General features: G+C 35.2%; 1 protein-coding gene across 1 annotated transcript in view; it reads right to left on the reverse strand.

The window, feature by feature from the left end:
• Positions 1–17894, reverse strand: part of USH2A (usherin) — a 352517-nt gene that overhangs the window by 277289 nt on the left and 57334 nt on the right. The window contains exons 12-15 of the mRNA XM_072333648.1: positions 16727–17368; positions 10048–10231; positions 5563–5726; positions 1759–1917 (exon numbers count right to left, since the gene is read on the reverse strand). Of these exons, the coding sequence (XP_072189749.1) occupies positions 1759–1917; positions 5563–5726; positions 10048–10231; positions 16727–17368 (1149 nt within the window). The remainder of the gene's footprint in view (positions 1–1758; positions 1918–5562; positions 5727–10047; positions 10232–16726; positions 17369–17894) is intronic.

Genomic DNA, 17894 nt, shown 5'->3' on the forward strand with positions numbered 1-17894 from the left:
AAAATTGAAGTTTCTACATTTCTTGGGTAAACAGCCTGTAAGTAATTAGGATCAGTGTGATCTGGAGTTAGAACCAGAAGTAACTTGGCTTTTCAGCCACATTTTAGAGGAAGAATTTCACATTATCCACAAGACAGATTGCTATATCCTAAGCTTCTTGTTTCTGAAAGAAGTTAGCAAAACGTTGTTTTAATTAGTCATTCTGCAATACTGTCAACACAATCTTCAAGCTAATTTAGAAGATTATTCTTAATTTTCCATGCAAAGTTATAAGATAATGTTTGTCCAGATGCACTCCCAGTGCATTTCATAGGCATTACAAATTCTATGCTACACTAAGAAAAAAAAAAAGTAAAAAAGCCAAACAATATCAATGGCAGTAACAAAATGTTTTCTAGTACTGAAATACCAGCAGATGATTATACATCATTAATAAGATGAATTGCCAGAAAATGTAAAAATAAATAAATAAATCATTTTAAGTCAAATCATTGCTTTCACAAATTAGAAGTTTTGTTACACAGAAATATGCTCATGTCATTCATTATCCAGCTAAACGTATTCAGAGTTTTTTTACTCTTGCTGAAGTATGTAAGTGCAGTTATGAATTAACATCATCAACATTGTACTCAGTTTCAAGTACATTACAGAACAGAGATTTATGACAACAAAATACAATTTTGAAATTACTTCATCTTTTTACTCTATTGATATTAAAAGAGTTGACGTATTTTCTATCAGCTCTACAGACTTTTTGTAATGATTCTTTCTATCCTGTCACTTGACCATAGCCCTGCATTTCACATCTTTCTTCACAGCATTATACTACAGAGTGCCCAAAGTCAAGCATAAGCCACACAGTAATCAATTGTAACAAAACAGAACATAAAACAAACAAACAGACAGAAGAAAACATTTTGCAAACCAAACGATTTGTCTTTCCACTAAAAAAGAAAAAAAAAAAAAAAAAAAAAAAATCTACTTTACCCATCCATTACAGAGTAAGCATCAATAATGAGAAAAACTCAACTTTAAAGCACTATTTTAATGCTCCACTGGAAGGAAAATGCAACAAAGAAGCTGCAAACTGGGAAATCAAAGTCTAGCTGCATTAAAACACACCTGTCCTTTTAAAAAGCACTTGTATGCAGTATTACATAAATACAGGGTCCAAATCCATCTCCTTTGCTTTGATAAGAGGATCAATACTAGCACAAAATGGCCTTTCCAGTTATAACAGAGTGCCAAATCCTTGAGGATTGCCTTCTGAGGATCCCTTTGCAAGCCTCAACATGAGAGAAGTGGTGCTGCAAAAGGCAAACCAGGAGCTACACTGATAGCTCAACAGAAGGTGCTAAAAGTTAGACCACAAAAAGCTTTCCTACTCTGTTAACAGTTTAAAACCAGGAGGATGAAAAATAAAAGAGTTTAAGCATTTTATGGGGCACTTCCTTTCACTCTAATTCTTTGTTCAGGAAGTTAGCAGTGTCTCTCTTAAATTTTGGAGTTCATGTGTTCTTGCACAGAATGCTTTTAGTAAGTTTGTTCATTTGGTTTGAAAAGTAAAAATCTGTTTTATTTGACTCGCTTTGCTGATTTTAGATCAGTGCTCATTTCTTTCAAAGAAAAATAATAAAGAATAACCAACTAAAGACAGTAATGTATTCAAAACCAAAAAGGATGATAATGACAATGCAGAAACAAGAAAAAAAATATACATACATTAAACGCAATACACGAGCACACACAAAAACTTACTATAAGGGTAGTAGTCTTCAGCTGTATAAATTTCGGCCTCATCCCTATATAACAGGTAAATAATGCGGTTAGAATTTGGAGAGTCAGGGGAATTCCACGAGAGACTGATAGCAGAGGAATTGAGAACTTCTCCTGTAGGAGGCGGTTGCTGGAATGGAGCTAAAACACATACACAAAAACAGAGTGTTTAATGACGTAGGTAATCAAGAGCCACACACATAAATAAAGTGGTATATAAGATAAGGTTTTCTTTAAACTTTTTTCTTTAAATAAAAGCTTTCAAGGAAGCATACCTTCATTCAGAAAAGACTTTAAATTCAGTTTAACTGAGCTATCCAAATGGCCTCCATGAAAGTTCAAATTTATATATTCAAACAAACAGCAATTACAAATAATTCCTACCTATTCCTACTTCCAATTTAAATCAAATACACCACAATTTTCCAGACCCTCTTTCTTACTTTTTTGTTTGTTTGTTTGTTTTGTTTTTTAAAGCATTAATTCCAATTTAGTATAGGCCAGGAATAGATGTCTTCTAATAGAATAGAAATGGGATCTTCAACTAAGTACATATTTTGCTGAAGTGTTACAATAAGCCTATCTAATTAAATGACACGAAACAATGGGGCAAATTGTGAAGGTTATTAAGGCAATTCACTTCTGTTTGTTTCAATGAAGTTTAAATCAATGAAAGCGAGGTATCTCAACATGTTAAGAAATAGGTTTGAAATTCTTATTTACCAAAATATTACTCTAGCATCTCCATCACTTTGGAAAAAGTGCTACTTAATTGCACTATTTCCAATAAAAAGAGAAACAAGCCTGGAATTCACTACCTGAAAGTCTCACATGGTTAGAAAGAGAATTAAAAGTTTCTCCTATGTCAACATTAGAAATATATAGCTTCTTATTCATTTTTTCTCCATTTATAAGCTATCATCATCTAAATTATGTGGAAATTTGCTTAATATATACCATTCAAGAAAGCATAATAACAGAAGAAAAGAAGCAATGAGTAAAGCTGCAGAGATGACATGAGTACTGCCGTTCACACGTGATAGATGTGGAGAATCATGCCGATATCAGTGGGTCTTATTACATATGGGTTTTTACTGTATACTCAAAATAGCAGTTGAAATTCCTTATTTAAAATAAAATACTGAAAAATCCTTTTCCTACTGAGGCCTATCAGTCAAGAAATTGCAGAAAATACTTCCAGAGTTCATTGGATTGAACAGAGCATAATCTTGACCTCCCATTAGAAAGGATATGTTGTTTCACTACTAATCTACAGCTTTTGATTTCAGCCGAGTTAGGAAGAAAATATACATCAAAATGTCTACAGCAGACAAGATCAACAATCCTAAATCCATGACATTTTTGGAAGTTTCTGTCCATCTTATACATGCACAAAAGTTCAAAGAAACAAAACAAATGTACCAACATAACTTCCTCTGTCCTCAGTCTCTCACTACAGCACATTGTTCCCACATTTCCCACATTTGCTATTTTACATTTTTGACATGTAACCAAAGTACTATATTTCAGATGCTTTTCTTCTGAGGGTCGAAGATAAAAAAAAAAAAAAAAAAAAAAAAAGTGAAAAAAGGTCTTTATCTTAAAAAGTGTTAGTTTTACAGCGATACAGTGATAGCAACTTAGATTTGCACCTGTAGGCGAAGATAGGTAATAATATGTATCAACAAAATACTGTGTTACAAAAGCAAAAATAACACATATCAAAGCAAGGCAAAGCTCCACTTCTCTACATCCAGTATGAGGGCTGCTCTGAAAGTAGTGCCTCCTGTTTTATTACGTTGGTTGTCTACATCAGTGGCAGATGTTGGTGGTATGGCAGTAGAGACTGAACCTTCCCAACAGCGTTCCTTTATATGCTGTTACCATGTAACAGATGACAGCAGAGGGGCACTCTAACACAATGGCATGTGCCATGGAAGTGTGTATGAAGCAAGGAGTGTCAGGGAATTCCTCCATGCAAAAAAAGTATGGCAACCACTGACAATCATTAACACTTGCTGAGTGATTGTGGAGACCAAACAGTGGATGTGAGCACAGTGAGATGGTGGGTGGTGCATTTCAGCAGTGGCAACAGTGACCTGAAAGACATGCCTTGCTCTGCACAGCCATGCAGATTTTTACAAGCACAGTATGCATGCAGGCCGTTCGTTGCTGGCAAAGATGCATATCTTATGGTGGTGACTACACTGAAAGACGGTGCTGTCATTTCCATGGAAATAAATAAGAGGTATTACTTCTAGAGCAACCTAAGTAGTATGGCATGAATATTCTAAAGACAGCAAATGCAATATCACTTATGTCCAGAAGAGGACTGTGCTTGTCATTTAGAATACTGCCTGATATACTTTCTAACAAAATCTATAATATTACTTATCTTCGTCATGTTATTATTAATCAATTTTATAGTTGGATTGCAATTGACCTTTATCCATTGTATATCTCAACATAAATAATTAGGTTGGTTTATGTTCTTAAAGCACTTTGAGGAAGAAAGGCATCATAGAAATCACCATGTATTATTATACATTCAAATGAAACTTCTTAACATTTTTGTAAAGAAACAAGCTAACCAACTAACTTCATACTGAATAGATGCTAGATGTTTCTTACATTACTTTTCTGTAGTACAAAACATAACTGTCTTTAACAACAGTCTTCGAGAACTATCACCTCTGGAAACAGATCTGACTCTTCTTTCTGTTTCCTTTATAGTATTGTGCATTCTGCAATCTGCATATTTGCAATCCAGAGGTATTTACAGTCCAAATTCAAGCAGGAATCAAAGTGTCCCTGTAAACAATCTCTCTGTGCATATACATATCTGCTTGCAAGCCTACAAGACACATATATCACAAAGATATATTGCATATAAATTTCTATGCAGAATGCATGTCTTGAAAGAAGATCAAGAAATACATAGAAATTGCTTGGGAACACCTAACCCTGCTGTTGCATTACGCATTGCTTCTTGCGTTGACTTGCAATACAACCAGTCATGTCATTATTAATTAGGTCTACTGATGGAAGTTACTAATTAGCATCTGCAGAGAATCTCACTAAGTAGTTATGAGAATTTTTAAGACTGAGCTTTTAACTGCATATGACAGTAGAATGTGACAAAACAATGTAGAATAACTTTTCCATTCTTAGCAAAGGTCCCAATCACAGAGTTCAGTGTTGTATAGTATCATGCCCTCAAAGCACTTTTCTGAACTCAGAATTAAAGACAACTCAAAAAATGAATTTTCTTATTACATATAATGCTTTTCCCCTCCTTTAAAATCCCTGCCATCAAAAAGACAGTGCACCACCAGTGAGCAGTATGAACATTTCAATTTGACACAAAGTCTTGCCATCTCTTCAAATCCAGACTCACTGCAAGGACAAAAGAACAGATGATCCATTGCAATATCACTCGTTACACTTCATGATCTGGCCATCAGCACAGCATCAGCCAAACCTCATACATCCCTGTTTGCAGTGCAAAGAAAGTGGTAAAAAGCGGAAGGTTCCTACAGCTTACCTCTCAAGTGGGTTTGACCAGCAAGTAAAAGCTGCATGTATGGCACAGAGCATTCTATACATGTCAACAGAAAATGCTCCTAGGATACTGACAGCAAAAAATACAAACTGACGGGGCAAGAAATATGGAAAAAAAAAAAGCCAAACCCAATTTTAGTACCGATGAACTAATCTTATACTTCTTAATTCAATAAATAAACATCAATTTGAAAGACACGCTTTTAAGGCCTAACATCCACTTACTTTTACTGCAGCCAAATAGGTTGTGGACATCCAAATTACTGGCATCGGGAACACAGTTGTCACATTTCAAGCCAGTTACAAATTGTTTACAAACACATTGTCCAGTAACAAGATGACAAGTCCCACTAATGGCTCCTGCAGGATGACAATTACAGTGCTGACATCTATAAACAAAAGCAAACCAGGGAACTGATCAAAACACATTAACACTTCAGTTAAGCACAGTAGGGTTTTGTTTAAAAGATTCTTGTGTGACATAATGAAAAAAAAAATCATAAAAAGTTAAGTAGCCCGAGACACAAGAAAAAATCCATTAGCCTAAAAGAAATAAAAGTAATTTTAAAAAGTTGCACACAAAAATTAAAATCTCAATGCCAGAATGATATTCTGATCTATATTAAATCTGCTTGGAATTAAAGCTCTATCAAATACATTGATTCATTTATCAAATGCATAGTAATATTTGGTAATAACTACATTATGAACTCAGTCCTTCAGTGCTTTCATGTACAGCCTTTCTAGCACAAATGTACAGTTCAGGGTAACACGTGCAGTCAGTTTCACTGGTTCCTGCACAATACAGGAGATCTGGGAAACTGTTCTCATGATCAGCTTCATTTTCACTTAGTATTCTATTTACCTATTGACACACATTTAAAGCAGGAACACCAATGCCGACACCTTTGTCAGCAACAAGACACCTTTGGAAGATTCCAAGGGAGAGGCAGTCATGCCACATCCACTCTGTCAAGATTAGACTAGAGTTTATTTTCTGATGTTCTTTCCTTGGCCAAATATGAGGAGATAGAAGATGGTGCCTTTACACAATTTACTTTTTCAGTCATCACCATCACCTTGGCCTATCATCTCCTTCTGTAAGGATGCAAAAGGGAAAGTGAGTTCACTTATGACTTAGGTGTGGGCTTTTTAAGGCAAGGGAAAAAGGAGGGGAGGGTGGAAAGTGTTTTCGCATTAGGACACGAAAATTCAGGTCAATAATCAGTGAAATAGACATTAAATGTGACAGATTTTTAAACAAGTTAAAGAAAACTCTTCCCATATATTTTCTACCCATCACAGAGCTCTCTGTATTAGAGTTCCTTTACTCCACAGCAGCTCGTGCTGTGTGATCTCCTGGGTAATCATTCAACACCCTTAAAAAGGCTGATAAAAGCTAAAGCGGCAAAATAAGCTGCAAATTTGTTTTATGGACTAATATCCCCTTGGGAATAAATAAAATACATTCTCTCTTGGAAACCACTATTCTGTAGTTTGCTCTCTTTTACAGTCAAGAGAAAAGGGCAATTTTTTTTTCAAACTGTATTAAGTCCTTTCATCTGTAGACAGCATTTCCAAATCCCCCTTCAAATAGAGGTTTTGTTTAGACTATTTAAACACCATGACGGAAAAAAAAAAATGGTTTAGAGGAAAAAAAAAGAAGACAGAATTACTTTCTCAGCAAGACAGCACTTTATAATTTCTTTATTTCATTATGTGATGACATTTTATATGTACAGTTTGGGGGTGAGAGGTGGTTAACGAAATTGTCTAGATCTCTAAACAGTAAGAGACAAGTTTCCTTTCCCACACTCCTGTATATTACTGCACCTCTTATGATTAAGGGCCTCCTGAGTATTCCAGTTTTCATTATCATTCACACAAGACAATCAAACTCACATACACATACAATCACAGTTAGAGCACCGTAATACTTTTCACTGCCTGACAGGGTGGGGCTGCTGCTTTTCACTTGAAATAGCTCTAATTTCCTCTAGAAAAAGCATAGGCTGCCCATCACCCTCTGTAATGAATTAAGGTCCTGATCTTGATGACACCAAGCATGTCATCAAATCCGATTCCATACAATTGTCTACGTGCATTTTCAGGATCAAGACAACACATTTTCTTTAACTATGGTACATTTCTACTGGTTTTGCTTTTATTCACAGCTCATGCTTCTGAGTAAGGATTAAGGACTCAGTCAATTCAGGACTGAAAAAAAATATATCATTTGAAACTTTTAAACGTGTAAGAAATCTTTTTGGCCTTCTTGTTAAATGCAACTTCATCAGGATACTCTGAATCAAATATATTTGTGATTTATTAAAATAGAATTATATATAATCAGGGAAAACAGACTTTTAAAACATGGAAAGAAAAGCGTCGGGCCAAGATGAATTGCAATATTGATTTTGTGAGGATAAATGGCTTTTGTAATATTAATATAGAGAAACCTTTATTACATTGACTCTCTAGGTGCAGTTAGAGCCTCTCCAGCAATCTGTTTAAAATCTTCATTTTTCATCCTTATGGGAAAACCTCACTTGCTAAATGGATTTCATAAACAGTAATCTGTCAAGATATATATATATAGATAAACAATTTGTGATGCTCATTGACCAGTTCATTATAGTAAACAATACTAAACTAAAGTAAGGCATATCACAAGTGTACCGATACCCACAATTATAACAGATCTGTTCAGGCTACTGTAAACAACCAGAACCTCTAATTCACTGATTGTCGAGAAAATTTTCCTTCATAAGCTGAAACGCATTAGAAAAAATGTAGTTTCTGTTTTGTCTTGAAAACAACACAGAAGAAATCAGCACACACATACATTCCTCTAAGACTCATAGAGTTTTAAAGGCTCACAGTTCCCGTATGTCACAACTTTTGCTTCTTTTCTTCTAATGTGCTAAGGCAGATATGTCTTTGCCACTGCTGATAGCTAATATCCTTTTTATTCTATTACTAAGGAGTTTTTAAAAGATGCTTGGAGCAAAAATGGTTTCAATGGCTTTGCAACATTACAAAGAAAAAAAAAGTGCATACTGCTCTTTCTAAAAAGATATTAACAGTTAAAGAAATGGATTAAAATAGATTAACAAGTAAAGACTTGGATTAACATTTTCAGTGGATAAATGGTTCTGCATGAGAAACAGAGGTACATTGCCGAAGTAGATGGTAACCAAAAGACAAGTGTACACAACTTAAGTTAATCATGTTAATATACTACCGGAGCAGTCTTCAATATTGTCATGCGGATTAAGAAGCACTAATGCATTAAAGCCAACTCCAATTCATTATCCAGAAAAAACTCTATAAAATAAAACTGACTTCCAATCTAGATATATCTGTATTTTGAATTTCAGAAGACAGCTCAAAAGGCAAGTAATGGGAGACAAACGTCTAGTTCAAGATCTAAACCTTTAGCTCAAAGTGTGTGGGGGGGAAATCTATTTCAAGTAACTAAAAAAAAAAAATACTAGTAATAATAAAGAAAATCTATTTAAAAGAGAATATAAATATTGCTCTGATTTTATTTCTCACCATTATAAATATCAGGAAGTGAAAATAGGAAGTCCTTATTCCTACAAATTGCTTTATGACCATTAGCAGTAGCCTCGGTGACCCATCACAGTAAAAAAATAATTTAAAAAGTCTCTTAATGAGTGACAGTAACATAAAAGGAAAAGTGAAAAATCTGCAGAATAATGTCAAGTATATGCCAGACAAGACTGATAATCACTGCCTAAAAGCATGCCTACCCTATCCTAGCTGGGGGAAAGGAGCATGGGGGATGAATATTTTACTCATTTTGCTTAAGCTTTGTTTGTTTGTTTTTCAGTTTTGTTTGTTTTTTAAAGGCAAAAATACAAAGCATAAAAAAATCCCTAACACCATCAGTCTGCATGAAAATATGATAGTATTAGAGCTGCACAATCTTTCTGGACAATATTTAGAAGGAAATTGAGATGGTGAGGATTAAGCAAAAAAAGACAACCCTGGAAGAGAAAGATAGAGCAATAGTTGGAATAACAATGCATTACCTATAGATATATTTTACCCCTTACATTCCAGGGAATATATCCATATAATTTCAGTATACATAAAGGCCTCCGGGTACATTAGATAATTCACTCTGTGGCACATAAGAGCAGGATAAGAATACACGCATTCAGAACAACAGATATTTAAGAGGAAAGGTGTCGTATTTCTACTGTTGCTGCCAAAAAAAATTGAAATTAAGGAAGACCTGTAAAAATTTTAATTTTCCATTAAATCATCTTCCTGGAATTTTTCAAAAACATTCTACACATAAGAATGTTAGATTTCTTGTATATAACTGAAAATAAGTAATTTATTAGTCAGTGATTAACACCTCACAAAATCATAGATCTTAAAGAGGACACCACTAAGCGTAGTGTAACAATTATCAATAGCTATAATGTTAGACAATACTGCCTTTACACAGCTTTTACATTTGCTCTGCTCTAATCTGTGTTGTAACACTTAATTTCACACGTGAGCACAGAGAATTGCATAACTCACTCAAAGTGCATGCAAGAATCCAAAGGATGAATATTACGCTGAGCAACTACTTTTTGTCGCTGAAACTGCAGAATGAGGCACTATGAGGAAAACACAGAGGATGTTTTAATTGAACCATAAAAAAAAAAAAAAAAAAAAAACGACACTCACCTCCCTGTGACAGAGTCAAATCCAAAATGATGTTCTTTGCAGCGTTCACATGTCCGTCCCGTTACAGAGACATCTTGGCAAATACATTGGCCAGTTAGCTTGTCACACACCTGATTCACTGAACCAGCTGTGTGGCACAGGCATGGCAGGCAGCCAGTGACACTGGATGGAGAGAAATAAAAACCTAAAAAAGAGAAAGAGCTTTGAGAATAGGCATTATAAGAACAAATGTTAAAAAAATGAACACAGTAAGACTGATAGTAACTTGTCTATAATCGGGGATAAAACATCAGAATCAAAGATTAAGTAATAAACGCACCACCAACCCAAAGCAATATAGTCTTCCTGCAGAGCAGAGGTCCTAAACCTCACTGGCACATTCTAAAGGTATTATTTACCCTCTAATTGCTAATTCTATTTTTTTTTTTACCTACAGACTTTTTGAGACAGAGCAAACGAAAATAGGGGAGCTCATTAGAGTGCCCACAGGGAAAGTAATGATCCAAGGACATGAGAGGTACTAACAAATAACACCACAAGCAGTAGAAGCATAAGTAGTAATAAGAAAAGGCACTTGTCTATTCTAGTTTAATGCCATCTCTGACAATGGTCTATATTACAGAGCTGCAAAATGAGTGAAATGCATGTTTTCCTAAGAATTCTCAATCTTTTTCAGCCAGGGGTTTGCTGAACCCTTGGAATTTGTGGATGTTTCTGAAGAAAGCCTGTATGTGGTCAGCATTCTCAGATCCACGTAAAAAAAATCTGATTCCTACTTAATATCCTGTATTTTACTCACACTCACAACAAAAAATAAGAAGAAATAATGTGTTGAAAAACTGTTACTTACCTGCTATTAAAAAGCTTTCATTCTGAAACCTATCTTTCTTTTCCTGTATTATTTCAAATTATGAACTGAAACATTCAACTTTACCTTCTGCCATTCTATTTTTCACCCCGTTCCCCTCACAAGTAATCTTTATCCATGCAGCTTTCTAACCTATTATAAATAAATGCATTCATATAGACTATATATACCTCCAAGATGGACAATGAAGAATTTGCAGCCTCACTTGAAATTGCAAGTGATTTTTAGCACAATTTATAGTGATAATGTACCACTCGTATAATCTATTTCTCTATGAACTCATTCCATTCTTACTAAGTTGTTTTTTCTATATACCACATCAGAAGACAATTCAAATAATTGAATACTAGTAAGAACTAAAATTATGCATTTCTCCAAAATTATTTTCTTTTTTACATGATTATTAATGTTTATTTCACTGAGTTTTTCAAACTGCTTTGATGTTTCTTTTGGAGTAGTACAGTTGATTAAAATATAGCAATGCATATGAGTTCAGCAAATGATGATGATCCAGTCTTAATGGCACACGTTAGCAGTGAGTAGCAATCTTCAAGCACTGGTCCCAGCATTTGCAAAGACTTCTCAAACACCTTTCCACCTACAGATGAAGTTTAATTAGTTTCTTCTCAACCATATTCTCAGTTACCAAATCTTTTTCACTGTCCAATAACTTTCTGATGCCTTGTTTTATAAAAAGGGCCCCAAAATTGTATTGTAAAATCTCATATTGCCTACAGCCTTATTATTTATTTTCTCTTACATGAGATTGCTTCATATATACACCCCTAGGGTGGTATTCTCTGACTTCATGGTGGTGTTGCACTGTGAGCTCATCTCCAAATAGCAGAAGAACTAAACAAATTGAAAACATTAGAATTTTAGTGCTCAAATCTTTGTTCAAGTTTAGCCTCTGATCCTCAGTGAGATAAATCTCAAGTGGACACTGAAGTGATATCAGTCTCCAGTTAACATACATTCGCATCATAAAAAAAACATGCTGTTGGCACTTTATTCCAGAGAGGCCCTGAAGTGAGCCACCGTAGAGACTGAATAGCTTGAAGTTATTAGTGAGGCAGCATGTATTATCTCATACTGCAGTTGTCTGCACAGTATAGTATTCATCCTGTGCATAAATAAGGAAAGACCATTTCCCAGCAATGTCACTCTTGAGCACAATGAACAACTCCACACTGAGAACAAAACAGGAAGATAGGAAACAAGTTAAGCCTGGACTCCAGCAGAAGGTCAAAGTGCTTCTTCAAAACCCAGTTTACAGCTGTAGTAAACGATAAGCAAACAAACTGAAATCTTGTCCACAAGAAATTTTGCATAAAATTAATGCCTAAGCAAAGATCATAGTGAATAAATAAGGCACACCTACTATGGAAATTAATTTCATCTGAGCAGGACTGATCACTCTAGTGCATGTTGCTTTTGTCACAGCAGAAAGAAAAACTGCAAACAATCTGTATACTAACATTAAACAGCCTGGCCCTAATTTCTACCCTTATGTCATGATAGCCATACCAGCCATACCACTGTAGAGAAGTAAAGGATTTGGTACGATGTTTTTATTATGATCATCTTCTACAGATACTCTGAAAGTTTAACCGAGTTTCCTGATCTATTAAAAATTTGAAAGTAGCAATTAAATAATTGATTTTTTAAAGTAAAAGTGAGGGATGAGAAAATGAGTAAGTCTCTACCTCTCACAATATTTATAGGTAAATTAATTACCACAATTAATGCATAGAAAAAGATAAGAGGATAACAAATTCATACCGGTTGTCATAACTATTATTATTATTATTTACTTCCACCTTCTATCATTTGACAGGAAGGAGTAAGAAATAACTTAATGCAATCTTAATTTACAGCAAGGTTAGAAGGGCTCATAAAAGTTGCTTTATGGAGGATCCACTGTTGTATAAAAGAGCCAGTTTCCAATTTTAAGGCAGCCACTGCAAATCTCTACAAGATCTAAGTATATAGCTAGTATTACGCTTATTCTTTGTCAGATTTTTTTCCAATTCAACCATAACTGATCACATTTGTCAGTCAAACACTCTTCAAAAGGAAGAATGAAAGTCACAGCAAAGTATCCGTCTTCCTTTTTTAATCATAGTCATATTACTTCTGCCGCTGTATATCTCATGAAAAAGAAACACCTGAAAAATTACTTAGCACATTTACATGCTTATCAACTATGGCAGTAGCACTCATTTCTTAATCACAGTCTGTGCTGCAAAATGCAGTTAGCAACACTGACAACTTGGTCACTTCAAGAGAGGCAATTTGTACAGAAAGCTTCACAAATTTATACAACACAGGTCCAAGATCTGTGATGTGCCTTAGATAGGATTTGTATGGAACAAATCCCAATTAGCATGGAGCCACAGATGTAGAATAAGGCAGGGCAAACCATTCACTCCTATTTGGGATTTAGAAAGATCGAATTTCTACTACTGCAACCTCGGACATCTCAAAAACAAGTTTGTAGATAAGCTAAAACTGCTTTTTTGTTGTTCAGTTCCCTGTTAGAATCATTTTTTACTCTCTTTTTAGCCACTAGTTGAAACATACATGCAAGCGTACAGCAGTCTACCAAGAATGTTACTTCTGTGAGAATACAATGCAAGACAGCAGGTCATGAATATAGCAAAACAGATGCTGCACCTTGCTGAACGCTTTGGAAACAGTTTTGCAAAAAAGTAAATTCTCTTAGTAAAATGATTTCCTGAAGTTATACTTGCTTTCAATTTGTCTGATGGCAACACTTCTTGCATTAAGATTTTAGTAACTTCTGGAAACCTCTCAGTTTTTGTTGAAATATATAGAAGATGTGTTACAATGAGGAATCCAAGCTTTTAAAGTTACTTTAAATAAGATTAACTGTACAAGAGATATAAATACACAACAGCAGCTAAAAATAAAAATAAAAATAAAAATAAAAATAAAAATAAAAATAAAAATAAAAATAAAAATAAAAATAAAAATAAAAATAAAAATAAAAATAAAAATAAAAATAAAAATAAAAATAAAAATAAAAATAAAAATAAAAATAAAAATAAAAATAAAAATAAAAATAGGCAAAAGCTGTATTCCATTAAAAAGCTTGGGACACAACAGCCTAAAAAGCCCTCACCATGCTTTAGGGACGCAAGTTTTCACTAATTATTGGTGTGCCTCTAACTATATCTTGACTCTATATAGTCAGTGTATTTTCTTATCATTGTTTTAAGGCAAATCCAAGGAAGTTTCCAGTGTACAGGAAGCCAATCACATTCTTCCATACTTCTACAACTGAATACTAGTACTGTCAGCAGAAGAATTTACCATATCTAATTAAATAATTTTCTCCATGTAGATACATATATACAATTTACATAATAGAAGGCTACTGCAAGTTCTTTATAAAACAAATTGGAGTTTTACAGTCATTTTTTCAAGACTTCATACTTCTATGATGTACTAATTTGCTCAACATGATTCACCGCTTATATTTAGTTACACTTTTCCACTACTACATTTTTCCGCTCGTTGTTGCATTTTATCTTTTTTTCCAGTTGTGATTCACCAAGAGCTGCTATGAATGACCCACTAGTATAAGCTGAATTTCTACAAATTCTTGTTCTATTTATCGTTTTGGTTTTTGTTGTGTTTTTTTTTCCCCCCCATCTTCTTGCTTCTAGCTTGCTGCCAGCAGTAAACAATATTAATTCACCTCTATGTCACAACTTCCCAGACATAATCAATCGTGCCTTATGTATAGTTCATTTGGAATACATAAACAAAGAATTTATATAAAATCTATATACAGTAAATCTCTAAATCAGCTCAGACTGAGATCAACATTTAAATGTTTGTGAAAATATCACACTCCACTGAGATACAGTAAAAGCAGCAGTGTTAAGGACTTAAACTTCCAACTAAATAAGAAAGCTCAATGTTCAACACATATACATTTGCACTTGTTTCCTAGCTACTTTAAATATGGTTCCTACAGCAAGTTTTTTCTTCTCTTTCTTTTCTTTTTAGACAAGAGCTGTTGTGGAAGTATTCCTTTGAGTGCCATGTAGGATTTTCCACAAACCAGTCTGTTCACACTATCAATTAAACCTCTTTAAACCATTTAGCTCTGCATAAACCCTGGCCTTTCTTTTTCAAGGACAAGGGCGGTCACTGACTCAGGAAGCCTTGACATCACTCCTCTGCTGATCTCTGATTAAGTGGCTGTTGTAGAGGGTTAGTAGGTCAAATAGCTCTGGAGGAAGAACTAAGAAAAACAGAACACTGCCTTATTTATTAGTATATGTACCTAAAATACTTTAATTTACAGTATTTTCAAAAATACTTAATGGAGGTTAAGCAGCTTTTTTAACCTCTGTTCAAATTATTGAATGGCATATTAAAATCAATGGAGCTATAACGTACCTTTTTATGTGACCTGCTGTTTTAATAAATTGCATATGTATTTAACATGAACTAAATCTGTTTAATATTATTACCTGTAGTTAATATCACCCATAGTTTTACCTTACCCAGCAACTATTTAAAACAAAAACATTAAACTGTAACTGCAGAGCTACCCACATATAATAAACATTTGGACTTTGTTTACAGTAATACATTATGAAGCCTTGAACTGATACTGCAGCATCCACTATTCACAGAGAGAAATGGCAAGCATTCCTTCTCGAACCAACATATCCTCAATTAAGCAAGGCAAGGAAGCATATTTGCCTCATGTATGCATGTTTGGCAGATGAAAATCATGACAGAACAATGTGCAAATGTAGCCCAGAAGGCAATGGTATCCTGGTTTGCACCAGAAGAGGGATGGCCAGGCAGGGAGAGGGAGGTATTTTCCTCCTCTACCTCACTTTGGCCGTGAGAGATCTCATCTAGAGTACTGTATCCAAGCCTGAGTTGCCAGCACAAGATATGGAGCTATTGAAGCAGGTCAAGAGGAGGCAATGAAGGTTACAAGAGGGCTGGAGTACCTCTCCTACAAAGAAAGGTTGAGGAAGCTGGGCTTAAGAGAAGGCTCTGGGGAGACTTAATTACATCCTTCCAGTACTTAAAGCAATCTTACAGGCAGGTGGCAGATTAACTTTTTATGTGGCTTGATAGTGATAGGACAAGAGGGAATGATTTCAAACTAAGAGAAAGAGATAGAAATTAGACTTCAGAAGGAAATTTACTCAGTGTGTGGCGAGGCCCTGGCACAGCTGCCCAGAGAGGTTGTGGATGCCCCATTCCTGAAGGCATTCAGTGCCAGGTTGGATGAGGTCCTGGGCAGCTTGCTCTGGTGAGTGGCAGCCCTGACCATAGTAGGAGGTTGGAACTGGATGGTCTTCAAGGTCCCTTCCAACCCAAGCCATTCTGTAATTCTATGGTTGGCCAGCAACATCTGAGTTAAACCAAACATCTCTATACCTGAATCCTGGAGGTCCTCTCTACCACGTTCAGGTTTATGCACAAAGTACCCTTTGGGAAAACCTTGCATTCTGCCTTTCTCTCTCTCTTTTTTTTTTTTTTAAATGAAGATAGTTGCAGATCATTAAACAATGCAAAATATGCCTCTTACACTGACTTTTTTAGTGAATAGATCATAAAGAATTGGATAGATTTTGAATATCTATCAAAACAACACGTTCTGGACATATTTAAACTACAGTAATAACAAATTATACAATCTCTAGAATTAAGGTATTTAATAACAATCAGGATACTAATGCTTCGCAGGCACTATGACAGTATATGACACAAACTGCCTACATCAGATAGATTTTCTTGCAGTTTCCTTACCTGGTTTACACTCATTGCACCTTCTCCCCTGACGATGAGGCAGGCAAACACACTGTCCAGAAACATGGTCACAAACTGTTCCTGCTAATGTACCCTTAGCATCACAGTCACAACGCTGGCAACCAAGGAGATTTCTCATACTGAGGTTGTATGTGTGAAGCATGCACTGATTGCACTGAAGGCCAATTACACCAGCTTTGCAAGGACACTGTCCTGTTGATTTGTCACAAAGCAGAGAGCCGTTTACTGTACCTGCCTTATCACAATCACATGGCAGACAAACAAAGGAATGATTTACTTGTATTCTGTGGTAGCCATCTAGGCATTCATTGCATTGTCTTCCTCCAATATTCGGTTTGCATGCACACTGCCCTGTCCTTGCATCACACACAGTTCCAGAAAACGACCCTGCAACGTTGCATTCACAAGCCTTACAGCCAGTTACATCCAGCCCATAAAAGTTGTCCACGCAGGTGTCACAGAGAAGTCCTTTTACTTTTTCTTTACAATTGCACTGCCCGGTGAGAGGGTTGCAGAATTGGTTCACTGAGCCGTGGCTGTTGCACCGACAAGGCTCACATCCGTCTTCATTAGAATATCTGAGAGCTTTAAAACCAAAATTGCAACTATCACACCTAGGACCTGCAAAGAGAAAAAAATGTTAACAAACAAGAACAAAAGGGTTGCATAAATTATTTGAAATGCAGTGGTATCTCCAAAACCTGCTTATTTTCCCAGAAGTAATGCATTTCTGTTGGTTTCTCAATGCAATTTAAGATACTTCTACAAGAGATTCTTCGTAGTATTTCTAAGGCAAAAAAAATAAATCACTTTTGTTCCCAGGAAGAATACCTGTTGCATGTTAAATGCTTATGTGAAACATTCTCCCTGCTATATAGAAACACGATATACAGGAAATTGCACTGGGCTCTCAATCAGTTCTGATAATAGATTTAAAGACTACACTGAAGACATTAAATATACTTAAGGAAAACACAGCACTAATTACGATGACTTACTTAACACTGTACTTCGGTTTGAACAATGATTACATTTATGTTGGTGTTTATTGTTAGCTGAAAGCCAGCTGAAAAAATTTTTACTGAAAGCAGGAAATGTTTTCCATAATCCAAAATGAAATATTTTTATCTAAATGTATGATTTAGTT

The sequence above is a fragment of the Excalfactoria chinensis genome, chromosome 3 (genome assembly GCF_039878825.1).
Source record: "Excalfactoria chinensis isolate bCotChi1 chromosome 3, bCotChi1.hap2, whole genome shotgun sequence".
Taxonomy (NCBI): domain Eukaryota; kingdom Metazoa; phylum Chordata; class Aves; order Galliformes; family Phasianidae; genus Excalfactoria; species Excalfactoria chinensis.